Source organism: Tribolium madens, unplaced genomic scaffold (assembly GCF_015345945.1).
Source record: "Tribolium madens isolate multiple individuals breed KSU strain unplaced genomic scaffold, Tmad_KSU_1.1 Scaffold_71;HRSCAF=194;Tcas5.2_LG6, whole genome shotgun sequence".
Taxonomy (NCBI): Eukaryota; Metazoa; Arthropoda; class Insecta; order Coleoptera; family Tenebrionidae; genus Tribolium; species Tribolium madens.
Genome location: NW_025401041.1, coordinates 3,843,940 through 3,857,217, shown reverse-complemented (window position 1 = coordinate 3,857,217; position 13,278 = coordinate 3,843,940). Strand labels below are relative to the sequence as shown.

The window sequence follows — 13,278 nt, the reverse complement described above, 5'->3', positions numbered from 1 at the left end:
CCAACCTCACGGCGAAAAGTGAAAATTTCTATAGTTTGTAATGAATTGGGGCTATAATTTAATTGATATTTTTAGACTATGTCGTTTTGTGTTTAAACATATTTTAAAGTTTTATTTGGTTGTCTTATTTAAAGTAGTGTAATTATTTTTCGATTTTTTAAGTCTGTCTAACAATAATTGTATGACTGGTTGCATAACCAATTTTTTTTTTAATTTGCATAATTTAATATTAATTAAAACGTTTTAAATGTTAATTGTTTTAACAATAATAATAATAAATAGTGTTTGAAATCGCAAAAATTGGGAGTTATTTTAAAATTTGTCGCCAACCTCGGGGTGAAAGTCCCTAGTTTGTAGTTTGTTACCAATCCCCACACTCAGCTGATTTTCGCCACTTGTCAACGATTTTACAAATTTCCAGTGTCAGTTTTCTAAAAAAAGTGCGTGCTGCAGGAGGTAAGCCCCCCAGAATCCGGGTAAGTGTCCCCTATCGCCCCCACATTTCATTTTTTGCAGTGACCATTTGCATTTCATGACGTTAAAAATTCGCACTTTCTCCGTTTGTGTTATCAAAGGTTGACCGAAATTGACCTTTGTTCGGGCACTAACACGCGTGGTTATCAACGAGACAACGAACGAGACGTTCAGTTTTGTTCCAGCTGTGATTGGAGAAAATGTCGCACTACAGTGATGCCGAAGACTCCATCGACATAGCCGAAATGGGGGTGCGCAAGAGGAAGATCTGGGACCCCGAGACAGAATCCATCACTTCCGAGATCAAGGAATTGTTAGACGACGATGTTAATTCGCTTGTTGAGGAGGACTGCGTGGGGTGTCCTTTGCCCTCCACGCCTGAGGATGAGAATTTGCTCGATTCGGAGATGAGCGATGTGTTGAAAGCCGCCGTTTTAGGTACAGGTAGAGTAGTTTAGGTTTTTATTTTTTTATGCGTATTTGTTGTTGTGTTTTTTTATAGTAGGCTTGAAAACAATGAAACAAATTGTTTTGACATTAGTTGTACATAATTGAAGGTGGCCGGGAATGACCAGCGCACTAGATTGATTTTTCAAGGTTACATTGCTGGTATCATTATCAAAATCAGTTTTGGGGAATGTGATAAAAACCGCAAGTTTTGACGCAAAACAAACAAATACTGATTAGTTTATTCGGAGCGGCAAAATGTGCATTTTCTTGAATAAACAAACATTTATAAAAAAAAAAAACTCAGAAGTAGGGTCTTAATGTCACAGATAGATAGGTAACTTTCCGTGTCAGCATTATATTTTTTCATTTGTTAAATTGACAGGGTCAAAGTGTATATTTGTTTGGAATATTTTTGTCAACAAATTAGCTGTGTCATCAGCAATTATTGCCAAAAATAATTACAAATAAAAGGTGTATCCAAGAAAGAATTTCAAGTAAATCTTTGCAAGTTTTACTATTAGAAGCCTGTAAAAATGGTAAATTAACTGAAAAAACAGCTAGTCTTTGTTGTATTCCAGTGGCGTAGTGAATTTTTCCCTCGAACAAAAAGACTGTTTTTCTTAATTTTTTGTAGGTGATGAGCTCGACATCACCACACTTGCCCACAATGCCGCCAGCCAGGCCGAACACGTGGTCCGTAAGATGCTTCAAGCTGGTTGGTCGGTTTGTCACTTCCGCAACCTTCCAGCTTGGCTCCAAGACAACGATTTCCTTATTTTCGGCCATCGACCCCCACTTCCCAGTTTCCGTGCTTGTTTCAAAAGCATTTTTCGCATCCACACCGAAACCGCAAATATTTGGACACACCTTCTTGGATGCGTGGCATTCATAGGTACAAACAAATGACAATCAATGTTTGTTATCTCTTTCTTCAACTGTTATTTCCAGCTATCGCTATCTTTTTCCTGATGCGACCATCGATGGAAATCGAGCTTCAGGAGAAGATTGTCTTTGGGGCGTTCTTCGCGGGGGCTATCATCTGCCTCGGGATGTCGTTTATGTTCCACACAGTCAACTGTCATTCGCAATTTATCGGAAAGTTGTTTTCTAAACTGGATTATTGCGGGATTGCCATGTTGATAATGGGGTCGTTTGTCCCATGGGTGTATTATGGGTTCTACTGCCATTTCCGACCAAAGGTGGTTTACTTATCAGTGGTTTGTGCATTGGGGATTACCAGCATTATGGTTAGTCTATGGGACAAGTTTTCGGAATCGGGTTGGAGGCCCTTCAGGGCGGCTGTTTTCATGACTTTTGGTCTCAGTGGGATCGTCCCAGCCATCCATTATGGGATTGTCGAAGGATGGTTTAATAAAGTGAGTCAAAAATCGCTCGGATGGTTGATTCTAATGGGGCTGTTGTACATCATGGGGGCCATGTTGTATGCATTGAGAGTGCCCGAGAGGTGGTTCCCCGGGAAATTCGATATCTGGTTGCACTCACATCAAATTTTCCATGTTTTTGTACTAGGGGGCGCTTTCGTGCATTATCATGGAATATCAGAGATGGCCATGTACAGGGTGACGATAGGGCAATGCGAAATGCCTGACATTCCCATTTATTAACCAAAGATCTTGATTTTCTAAATAAAATTTTGCAAATCTAATGATTTGTGCTTTATGTTATGTCATTGGTTGTTTATTGTTACGTGTAAGATATATAGCACAAGTCACAGACGAGTGCGGTCAAGACTCGAGATGGTGGTTTTTAGTTCACTCCTAGTGTTAATCAAGCTTTGGATAAGGCTTAGTATAAAATGAGAAAAAAAAATATATTTTGCTATTATCACCAACATTTTTGAGAAAGGTATATCCTCTTGTAAGTGTATTACTATTACTATTATATATCAATATTGTATAAAAAAAAATGATACTGAATTTAGATATATTTTTAGGTGTTTTATCTGTACTTATCTGGGTCTTGAATTTTTTTTTCACAGGTGTCATTAAAATTTCGCTGTAGTTTAGTTTACAATTTTGTGATAATTTCAGTAGAAACTCTCTATTTATTGTTACACTTGAATTTTGTTGTAGGTTATTGTTTTTAAATAAATTGTAATGTTGGACATGGAAATACATCATGTGACCAAAAATGTGTTTTTTGTCATCCTGGGAACCAAATTTTTCCTTGATTTTTTTCGTACAGGATGCGAAAACAACAATTTTATGACAGAAAATATTTCTTTTTTTGTTCCAAATGGGAACACATTTTCTTTTGGAGTTTTAGTTGCTGAAATGTCACTTTTGACACTTCTTGATTCACTTTGACTTTCTCAATTTCTCAAAATCCAGTGTGAAATTATTTAAATTAGAAGTAAGTTTTCAAGTTCGTAACAATTGTTTTGGGACTCAGTTACTTTATTAAAAATGAATTGATGGTGTGTGGCTAAGGTTACGTCAATTTTGACAGTAAATTACATTTTTATTGACAGTAAATCCAGTGGCGTAGACTACTGCACTTTGGAGACTTTCAAATAGAGTCCGCCCCTGTTTTGCACGAAAAGCGAGCCAGGATCGAAACGGAGCGGCACAGGGGTCCGCTTCGTCACATCAAAAACAAAATCTTTAACAATCGATGCTAACGCCACTTTACTGACCAATAACGCGAATCTTTGACCTGCAATTAATTCAATTAAAATTTGAATTATAAAAATTAATCATATGCACCGATGCAATTTCTCGGTCCTTCCCCAAACGGCAAATACGTATACGGCGTCAGATTTTTCTTATTTTCGTCACTGAACCGCTCAGGATCATATTTCTCAGGATCAGGATAATACTCAGGATCGTAGTGTAGGCCTGAAATCGGCACAATAATCGAAACTCCTTTATCTAGTGTAAAACCGGTCTCTTCGAACGTGTATTTGACGTCCGATTTCCGGTTTAAAAATGGCGCGAGGGGGTACTTCCGCAACGTCTCTACAAAAATTTGGTTACGGAGTTGGCCATCAAAAGTGTTTTTTTACCATTCAAAACCATGTCGAGATATTTCATATGCTGAATATTTTCATAAGTGAAAGCTTCACTTTCGTTGTAGATTTCCGTCACTTCCTGTCTTAAACGATCTTGTATTGTTTTATTTAAAGCTAATTCGTAACATGTCAAGGCTAGTGTGATTGAAGTGGTGTCGTTTCCGGCCGAGAAAAAGGCTATAGCTTGAGCGGCCATTTTGATGTCATTATCTGGAAACAAAATGGCGAATATTCGGATAAACGGTCAGTGTCGTGTGATTTACCGAATTTGTAACCATCGGTGATTGTTTCAGTTTTGCGCAAATTATTCAAAAGGTCAATAAAGTCGTTTCTGATAATTTTCTTTTTTTCTCTCTCTTGAAGTGTTGTTTTAAACACGTTTAAGAGATAATCCGAGGCTGTTTTATCGGCGAAAGTCAGTCTAAAAATATCCACGAAACTCGGCATGAAAAAGAAACTGAAAATCGAGATACTCCGAATCAGCGATTTGAAATCAACTAATTGAGTCGCCATTTTCAAAATTTCAGAATTGTCATTCTGGAAACAATAGGTGTTAATCCCAAAGGCACATGTGGAGATTATATCAACAGAATATTTCTTCATTGTTATTTTCACGTCAATTTCTTCGGTGTTTTCCCCCAAAAACCGGTGCAAGTCATCGACACACTCCTGCATTAACGGAAACATCAACTTCATTTTTCCGGAAGTGAAAACCGGGGATAATTTCGCCCGGAGACTTCTCCAGACTGCATCTTTGGAGATGAAAAGTGTGTGGAAAGCCAACGGATCGGCAGCCTCGTTCGTGGCAATATTCCGATTGGTGAACTTGTCGAAGTCTTTGACGAGCACCTTCCGGAGGATTTCCGGACTCCGGATCAGCAACACCGGCTGGTGGAAAATGTAAATGCCGACATAGGGGGTCGAAAATTGATTGTAAATGGTGCGGATTCGCTCAAAAATGTGCTCTTTGCGCACAGCGATGTTGTAGAAACTGCCAAAGCAGAGGAAGGGCTTGTCGGTAGGGACGTTTCTCGACTGCCAATAATTGTAATTTTTGGCGTAAATGTAGTAAAGCAGGAGGAAAAAACTTGCAACATAGATGAGGAACATCTGGAAGAGTTTTGTTATTGTTTTAGGGGCGTCGAGGGCGAACTCACCTTGAAATCGTAGCGTAACAAAAGTCAAGTCATTACTGAAAATTTCACTTGATGTGGATAAAAATTTATCTTTTATTTCTTAATGTCTTCAAATAAACAAGTCGCCAATTCCGTTTCAAAATCTAGGGGATGGTGGGTAAAAACTTAATTTTTTGGCGTTTATCAACTTTCTGAGTCGGACAAATTGACGTTTTATCACCCCTTTGAGGACCAATCAAAGGCACAAAAACACCTTTACTGGTCAAAAGAGTTTTGGCAATACTATAACACTTTGCGCGTCCCGCCTCTCCCCTATACCTCAATAATTGATATTTTAATCACAGTAATTAAATAATAGCTGACATAGTGTCAACGATAAGAAGTCAAAGAGCCCACAAATTGAATGATACTAAGTCTGGTAATAAGCAAATAAAAAATTTTATTAAACGAATTACTTAACAAGTTAACAACTCTTAAGGCGGCCAAATTGCCGACTTCCGGCCACCAGATGGCGCTAATTCTGGTGTCTGGCAATGTGCATCTTTAAATTATACTTGCGTTTGGATTTGTGCTCACAAAATGGACATTGAAACCACTCAACATTTTCCAGTGGCATATGTGTGTGTAGGATGTGTCTGGTTAAATACTCCTTTTTAGTAGCATTGTATGGGCACAGCTGACAATTGAACGGTTTTTTGGGTTGTTTCAGCTTGATTTTGAAACGCCATTTCGGTTTGGTTTTTGCCATTTTCTGATCCAGTGGTTGGGAACAACTGAAAGGTTTTTTCACTTTGTGCAGTTTTGAATGTTGTTTTATTGTTGTTTCAAATTTGCTCCTGTAAGGGCAAAGGTTGCATCTGAAGAAGTGGATGATGGGGGGTGTCTGCGATGCCATCTTATCACACTAGGCAAATAAACAAAAGTGTGTTGTTTATCAAAATTTATTAGAAATCCTATTGAGGAACCAAATTTTTTAATTAGATATTAATTAAATAAAATTTTGTAACAAGTGTAGAAGATAATTGTCACTGAATTGTAAAAAATCTAACCAAATAAACATTTTTTAATAATAGAATTGTTTTTATATGATAAAAAAATTCAAACTTGATGCGACAAGAGATTTGTTAAAAGTTTTCAACAATTAAGAAAACGTCTCACCTTATGTGTGTACCAACCAAACAAATTAGATAATTGGCACTTTAGATCAAACACACGTTGTTTATTTGATTGTGATAAGTTTAATCATAAAAACAACTTTAACATAGGCAACCACAAAACTGTGTCGTATTACTGGTTGTCTGCACGTTTATAAATAAACTGTACAGTTGGAGGCAAAATACTTTGGTCGTCACTTTTCCGATACTTTAGTGTAATTCAAGCTTTAACGTTCAAATGAATGACCAAGATATTTTGTTTCCAACTGTACTTAACAAATATTTATAATTAAACAATGAAACTACTGATCAGAAAATAATAAGTTTATTAAAATCAAGTACATCGGACTATTTGGTAATCTGACTAGTGCTGTCAAAATAAATTATTGCTCTTGTACTTCCTTCCTTCGCCCTTGGCCTACCCTAGAAGCCCTATCGCCGCCAAAAGGGCCACAGCCACACCTAACCCCTTTGTCGCGGCCCCATTCCTGGGTTTGGTCAGCCCTTGCTGGTTGGGTTCTTCAACTTGGTTCCCCAGTTCGGTACCAGCAGCCGGATACCACGTGGTGGTCTTATCACTCTCACTCTGAGGGCTCCAACTCGCCACTGTTGCCCAATCAGGACGCGAGGATGGAGTTGTAGACATCCCCGTGGGCGTGTCCGACCAACTGCTTGCTCGACCAAAAGATGCGGGGCGTGTCCGAGAACCTAGCATTTGGGTGGGGGAAGCTTCCTACAATCACTAAATAAAATTTTTGTTGTTTTCGTCGGGGATTTACCGAGTTTGGAGTCATACTGGACGATGGCAGCCATGTTGAAGTTGTGGACGGTTTCGGAGGAGTTACCCGTGATGGAGGGATTTCTTTCGGGGCGATGTCTTGGATGGTGCTCCACGGGTAAACTTCGCTAGATGACGTTGAGATTGATAAAGGGTCGGAAAAGGGTTGTGAATCGGTGGTGAGAGTTGTGCAATCGCCGGAATTAGGGCTAGAAACACGAAAAGGCGTGGCTTATTTGACATAAGAAGTCACGTGGGCTTACATGTAGTTGTAACATTGGTCTTGGAGGAAACTCAAAGCCTTGTCGATTATATGAGTTGCAAATTTTAAGGCGGGGCCTTCGGCGGCGTTTCGGTCACATAATCGGCGCGTTTCTCTCAAAATACACTGCTTGAAGCGGTCATGTGAGCTAAAAGTCACGTGACACTTACAATCCAAAGAAACTACACTCAGGCTTACCAACACAAAGTCGATTTTGAGATGATTTCACCTTGAGCGACTTGGTCCACAAGAAGATTATACTGCGAGCCACAATGGACGGGTTCTGTGATGGTACTTTTGATACATGGGGCGTATTGGAGGTACTCTTTCTGGTAGCTGGGTTGTACACACATCTGGTGCACACTTTCAATCGAATCTTCCACTGCTTTATTAAACTGACGTCTTTGTTGTTCAGTGAAACAATTATCGGTGTAGTATTTCAAACAATCAACGAATTTATTCCAAGTTCTGCATACAATGTCAATGTCGTTCATGTTATCAGGGAATATCAAATGGGGCTGTTTGACCAAAGGATCAGCTATTCGAATACACTCGTCGTAGGACTCTCTCGAGCAATCAATACGAGCTGAAGCCATTGCAGGAAGAATAAAAAGTATGGGGTACAAGAACAACATTTCGGGGGTTCCTAAAAAATGGGGATTTTCATTTGGTTAGGTTGTGCATCCTATTTAATAAATCTATATTTCTGTTGTTCAAACTACTACTAGGCGCCAGATGATGGATTAAAATTAATAACCAATTGACAATTAATAAAATTAATTATTTTAGGAGGTTAAAACGTTGAAATCTAGTAATTGTGTTTTTCTTGGGTTGGTAGCGTTTTTTCAATTTAAGACAATTTGATAGCGTGTGTTTATTTTGTTTAACAAATTTACAAGAAAAGTGCTTAATTCATCGCGTTTTTTTAATACTTACTGTCATTTTAAGTTGTTTTTGTGCTACCAAAGCCTAAAATTCAGCTTTAACTAGAATTTTGGGTAAGTTTAAAGTAATTTTAAGTCGGGTTGTGGTAACTTGATTGTTTCGGTTGAATTTTTGCAATAAAAGTACAACTTATAGTTTTTCTGTTAAATGTTGTAAATTGAGACAAAAACCTAATTAGAAAACAATCAAGTTGGCACCATCATGTCCAATTCATAACAATCTTGCCAACGTAACAAACTTATCGCACGACTTGATCAAGTTTTTGCTGCAGTGTCAAGCAGGTCAAGGCAATTTTCCAATCAAAAATCACTTTTCGTGCATTCCTCTCAGCCCCAAAACCACCCCCGTGAAATTCGTGCAATTTTCCCCGCGACATTAATTAAGGTCACTTCCAATTCCAATTTGTCGATTGGTTATCACGTGATCTTGCACGTCACAACATGGCGCGTTATCTCTAACCTAAATCTCTGAAAAAAATTTATAGACTCTTCTTCGTCTGAAAAGTTTAAATTGCACGTTTCATGCTAAATCTGATGAGTTTCATGGTAGACGTCTTAAAACCGACTAATTATCGCAATGCAGAAAATATTTTCACGAAAAACCGGTTAAAAAAAAGTTCAAACACGTAACGGTTCATAAGCACAAACGATTCCAAGGTGAAATAAAAAACCGAATGAGTCAGGTTTTTTTTTCGATGTGACTCCTGATGGAAACGTTCAACCCCTTATCCAAGGTCACATCGGGGGTTCGCAGAATAAAATTGAATTTTTGCGATTTATTGACGTCGGGGTCACTGTATAAAAGGGTCAAACTTTAACGACCCTCTGTTGCGTGCCACATTCGATACCGGCAATGACCGGAAATGGGCGACCAAGTTGCTTGTGGGGACATTTCGGGGGAAAACCGGCAAGAAACGGACTGGGTGTTTGGCTAATGCGGATTTGATTTGAAAATAGAAATTGCGCACAGTATTGTGAAAGAATATAACACAGCTAGGGGGCGGGGCTATGTTGACAATAAGGAGGGGCGTATTCACCCGCCGATTTGATCTTTTTTCGAAAAATTGTAATTATAGCTCATCTAGTGACTGATGACACCGGAAAAAGTAATGAAAATATTTGCAAAACTCAAGGCCGTGACTGTAATTATTTTAAACAATCGGAATTGAAATTTTTGTCATGTGACTCAGATAATTTTCCGGTTGATCTTAAGCCAAGATTCATTTCCGGATCCATCTTGAACCAATTACGAAACTTCCCGTCTTTAAATAACATTCTGACATTGTTTGCAACTTTCGCTTTCTCTAATTAAATAAAACAAATCAAAAGCGTAACGAAAACAATTGAAATTGATGAGGGTGATTCACCCTTTTAACAATCCTAAAATATGTATTGGCTAAGGTAAGTACGGGGGTAATTACTGTAATCGAGTCAATATTCGTATTGAAATGTCACTGAACTTGCATTTTATCAATGGAATTGCTCTCCGGAACGGTCAAAATCGTGAAATTTCAAATTAATTTGTCGCAAACGTGACTGTCATCCGGTGACGTGCGATGTGTTTTAAAAATTTATTTAAATTCATTTTTAATTTTATCGATTTATTACAATTAAAACTACATTTTTAATCTCTAATAACTTTATCATTTTTTTTCCATATATTTATATAATTTTCCAATTCGCTGTATAAACTATTGCTAATAATAAAGATAACAATAATACATACGCGTTCTGGTAAAGATATCCAAAAAAACTGTCATCAAGTCGGCCTGTATAACAAAAACAAGTCACTTTTGTTTTCGTCTGCGCCAACTAGATCGGTACCATCACCTTCACAGTTTGTGGTCAACACACGAATAAAGTTTTACGGTCGAGAAATCTGTAACAATCGATGGAGAGGCCACGCAACAATGACCCTTTCCATCAAAAGCACTTGTCCACTTTTACCCCCTCTCGAATGTAAATAAGGTGGTGGGAAAGGTTTAATAATTGATTGCTGCTTATTGGAAAACTTAATTCGTTTAAGGAAGAGGCGGAATGTAAATAAACGTTGAAAACGATAAAAATGATCGATGGGGATGGCTTTGCAGATGTTTTAAACTGTAGTGGGCGGGGCCAAATTGGAATTAGGGTGGAGCTAATAAATGTATATGTTTTGTAAACGTTTTTTCTAGAATTAAATGAAGATTATTTTTTGTCAATGTTTGAAGTTTTTGTTTATTATTTGTTATAATTTTTTTCCCTATTTGTTAAAATTGCAATTTTTTTAAATTTACTGCTGGTATAAACAAAGTTTAATGTTTTTAAATATTTTAACCAATTAAATTTTTAATTAATATTATTTCTAAATTTTAGCAAAAAGTTGAAACAATATTATTCCTGAAGCCGGTCCTGTTCGTTTAGTTTGGCTTTTCGCCGCCAGGTGCGCTTTTTCAAATTTGTTTGTCAAAAAACCGCAAATTTTGGACGTGTTTTGTTGATTTCTTATTCAAACGTTGTTATTTTGTTTTTTTTTGTTTCGATTTATGTTTGTGCATTATTTTTTGCGACTTTTTTGTGATTTTGGTGATTTTAATTTAGTTTCGTAGTGGGCTGCTGTCAACGGAATTATTTTTATTTCGAGGTAAGTAGTCGAATTTACTTTAGTTTTTGCGTTTATGGTCTTAAATTCTTTTTTTTAACGAAATGCTAGCAAATTCTGTGATTTTGTTCTGTTTAAAAATGTGTTAGTTGTGGCGTCCGGCGCGAGAGGCGCTGGCGCATCGGCGTCGTCAGCTGTCATTTAAAAATTGACATTTATGTAAATAATTATCAATAAACCCGAAATAAATGTAAAACCGGGTCAAAATTGAGTCATGTCGGGTTACAAACGCGTCAATTTCTACGAATTGTGTAGACTATGCGCGACAAACCAACAAAAAGACAAAACTCACATATTTCAAGAAGAGGGTCGTAAAATCCAATTACAAAACAAAATCCAAAGTTGTCTATCCTTAACCGTGAGTATTTGTGTTTTTTTACCCATTTGTTTTTAACCCCCTTGTTGGTAGGTCTGCGAGAATGACTTTTTACCGAAAGTTGTGTGTTCAAAATGTCTTCGAACATTGGAAGTTTGCTACTCGTTTCGTCAAGAATGCGTCAGTTCCGAGAGCATGCTTTCTAGTTATTTCAAAAATTTCAGGTATACGGAGGATTTTAAAAAGTCGGGCAAGGTTGACACTTGTCAGAGTCGCCCCCTTGAGACACTAACTCGCCAATTTCAGGTGTACATCAAAGATACAGCGACGAAATGTACAGCGCCCCCACAACCTGAACCGACGACCTCAACGGCAGTTAACACTTTTACTGAAGTGAAACCAGTCGAGCATGTGCCCTTTTACACCCTTCAATTACCAGCAATTGTCACAAATCAACCCATTGATAATAAAGTCGTCAAAGCGGAAAAAATTGCCCAAAATCCGGTTCAGGGACAAGTCGGTTATAACCTCAACACCATCAGTTTGGGGGCTATCAAGACAGTACCGAAAAATGAAGGTTTGAGTAACGTAGTAGTGAACGCGAATGGAGAGGTTTTGAATATAGCACAATTGGTTGATTTTGAGTCGTTGATAAATCAAGCCAACTTGCAGAAAAAAAACTGTATTAAAGCCGGGAAAAAGGAAAAAGAGGAACCGATTATCAAAATTGATCTCACAAATAACGAAGTTGAAAGTAATTATGACACTGGACAAAAATACGATAAACAACAAATAAAAAACAACCAAAATAAATTCGCTTATGCAATCAAAGTCGAGGATAAGTTGAATCCTTCAGTCATTTTCAACAATTTGCCTGAATTCAATCAAAACACTTTTAACGGTTATAGTAATAATTTGTATACACCTAGTCTAAGTAATAACATAGTGACTACACCTAACGTCATTTGTAATTCAGCACTAGAGCCATCTACTGTTAATTTAAACGTATTAAGCCAGGACTTGAATCAGTCACAGAACTACCCGCGTAACAATTTTCCGGTTACGAACAACCAGCCATCAAAAGTGATAACACCCGAGGAAATCCCCCAATCGACTCAGGTAAACAACCAAATAATCAAATCGCACGTTTGTGAGATTTGTCAGAAGAGTTTCAAACGGCGCGAACATCTCTACCAACACGTCAAACTTCACACCGGTTTTCGGCCCTACACTTGCGAGAATTGCAATAAGAGTTTTATGCGAAAGGAGCATCTTTTGAGACACATGACGTCGCATAGTGGTCAGAAAAACTTCACTTGTAATATATGCGATAAGAGTTTTTCGCGTAATGATAATTTGTTGAAACATAAGAAAACGCATGATAAACAAGCGAGTTACACGTGCGATATTTGTCAGAAACAGTTCGTGATGAAGCATTATTATCTGGCGCATAAATTGACGCATGATAGTGATAGGTGTAGTTTGGCGAATGTTTGGAATGTGTTAAAGACGTAGGACGTGTTTGCGAGCTTTAATTATTGTATAATCTCATGGTACAAACTTAGTATTTTATTTATTTATTTTATTTATTAGATGCGTAACGACCAATGACATTACAGAAGCTAGTCCTTTTATTATTTATTCGTATCGTAAGGTTCTCTTTTTGTAAATATGATGTGTTTGAGTTTAATAAATTAGACTGAAAAATGGGTTTTATTATTTGCTGCGATTTGTATTATTATTAAAAGTTAAAAGGTAATAAGGAGAATTTGAAAATGTACACAACCAGTGAATTTAATGTATTCAATTTAATGAATTTAATTGACAAGATTCAGAAAACTTACGAGAGTCAAATAGTGAACACTCAACATAAAAAAAAACGTTTTGACATCCAATTAATTCAATATCTCGGTTTTTATTCGACCAATAAATTTCAAATTATGGGATTTTTTTTCTTCATTCATAACCCTACGTAAAACAAGTTGCATTGTAGAAAAAAACATTTTGGGTGTGGTTTTCAAACCAAAAATAACCCTATCGTGTCACGTCTCACACATCTCAGCTAAAAGCATAGATTTCAAAAATATAAAAT

At 37.3% G+C, this 13,278-nt stretch overlaps 4 protein-coding genes across 8 annotated transcripts; 2 read left to right on the top strand and 2 right to left on the bottom strand.

The window, feature by feature from the left end:
- Positions 1-257: 257 nt before the first annotated feature.
- LOC123009249 (adiponectin receptor protein) lies at positions 258-3,070 on the top strand. Of its 4 annotated transcripts, none has more exons than XM_044405431.1 (4): positions 258-456; positions 660-918; positions 1,559-1,816; positions 1,873-3,070. In XM_044405431.1, the coding sequence occupies exons 2-4, from the start codon at positions 675-677 to the stop codon at positions 2,547-2,549; spliced, it is 1,179 nt and encodes a 392-aa protein (XP_044261366.1). In that variant the 5' UTR covers positions 258-456; positions 660-674; the 3' UTR covers positions 2,550-3,070. The 4 variants fall into 4 exon arrangements, with proteins under 4 accessions (XP_044261366.1, XP_044261365.1, XP_044261364.1 ...); XM_044405430.1 differs by having other exon boundaries at positions 259-476; positions 649-918; XM_044405429.1 differs by having other exon boundaries at positions 268-476.
- Positions 3,071-3,320: 250 nt separating this feature from the next.
- Positions 3,321-6,346, bottom strand: LOC123009246 (cytochrome P450 6k1-like). 2 transcript variants are annotated; one of them, XM_044405423.1, is made up of 6 exons: positions 6,250-6,346; positions 5,113-5,995; positions 4,219-5,065; positions 3,950-4,165; positions 3,651-3,902; positions 3,321-3,600 (listed from the first exon to the last, which is right to left on the bottom strand). In XM_044405423.1, exons 3-6 carry the CDS (start codon positions 5,063-5,065, stop codon positions 3,434-3,436), a joined length of 1,482 nt encoding a protein of 493 aa, XP_044261358.1. In that variant the 5' UTR covers positions 5,113-5,995; positions 6,250-6,346; the 3' UTR covers positions 3,321-3,433. The 2 variants fall into 2 exon arrangements, with proteins under 2 accessions (XP_044261358.1, XP_044261359.1); XM_044405424.1 differs by lacking the exon at positions 6,250-6,346 and having other exon boundaries at positions 5,113-6,000.
- A 208-nt stretch (positions 6,347-6,554) lies between these two features.
- Positions 6,555-10,114, bottom strand: LOC123009252. Its single transcript, XM_044405437.1, has 5 exons — positions 9,956-10,114; positions 7,484-7,931; positions 7,287-7,433; positions 7,025-7,232; positions 6,555-6,978 (listed from the first exon to the last, which is right to left on the bottom strand). Exons 1-5 carry the CDS (start codon positions 9,987-9,989, stop codon positions 6,664-6,666), a joined length of 1,152 nt encoding a protein of 383 aa, XP_044261372.1. The 5' UTR covers positions 9,990-10,114; the 3' UTR covers positions 6,555-6,663.
- Positions 10,115-10,993: 879 nt separating this feature from the next.
- Positions 10,994-12,893, top strand: LOC123009245 (zinc finger protein 808-like). Its single transcript, XM_044405422.1, has 3 exons — positions 10,994-11,228; positions 11,280-11,441; positions 11,493-12,893. The coding sequence occupies exons 1-3, from the start codon at positions 11,085-11,087 to the stop codon at positions 12,699-12,701; spliced, it is 1,515 nt and encodes a 504-aa protein (XP_044261357.1). The 5' UTR covers positions 10,994-11,084; the 3' UTR covers positions 12,702-12,893.
- Positions 12,894-13,278: the final 385 nt, after the last annotated feature.

Coding starts and splice junctions, on each gene's coding strand:
- LOC123009249 (XM_044405431.1), top strand. CDS start 675: ATGTCGCACTACAGTGATGCCGAAGACTCCATCGACATAGCCGAAATG. Junction 919..1,558: donor AGCCGCCGTTTTAGGTACAG/GTAGAGTAGTTT, acceptor AATTTTTTGTAG/GTGATGAGCTCGACATCACC. Junction 1,817..1,872: donor TGGATGCGTGGCATTCATAG/GTACAAACAAAT, acceptor TGTTATTTCCAG/CTATCGCTATCTTTTTCCTG.
- LOC123009246 (XM_044405423.1), bottom strand. CDS start 5,065: ATGTTCCTCATCTATGTTGCAAGTTTTTTCCTCCTGCTTTACTACATT. Junction 3,903..3,949: donor TCTCGACATGGTTTTGAATG/GTAAAAAAACAC, acceptor AAATTTTTGTAG/AGACGTTGCGGAAGTACCCC. Junction 3,601..3,650: donor AGGACCGAGAAATTGCATCG/GTGCATATGATT, acceptor AATTAATTGCAG/GTCAAAGATTCGCGTTATTG.
- LOC123009252 (XM_044405437.1), bottom strand. CDS start 9,989: ATGACAGTTTTTTTGGATATCTTTACCAGAACGC. Junction 7,233..7,286: donor GACCAATGTTACAACTACAT/GTAAGCCCACGT, acceptor TCGTGTTTCTAG/CCCTAATTCCGGCGATTGCA. Junction 6,979..7,024: donor CCAGTATGACTCCAAACTCG/GTAAATCCCCGA, acceptor TAGTGATTGTAG/GAAGCTTCCCCCACCCAAAT.
- LOC123009245 (XM_044405422.1), top strand. CDS start 11,085: ATGTCGGGTTACAAACGCGTCAATTTCTACGAATTGTGTAGACTATGC. Junction 11,229..11,279: donor AAAGTTGTCTATCCTTAACC/GTGAGTATTTGT, acceptor CCTTGTTGGTAG/GTCTGCGAGAATGACTTTTT. Junction 11,442..11,492: donor ATTTTAAAAAGTCGGGCAAG/GTTGACACTTGT, acceptor CGCCAATTTCAG/GTGTACATCAAAGATACAGC.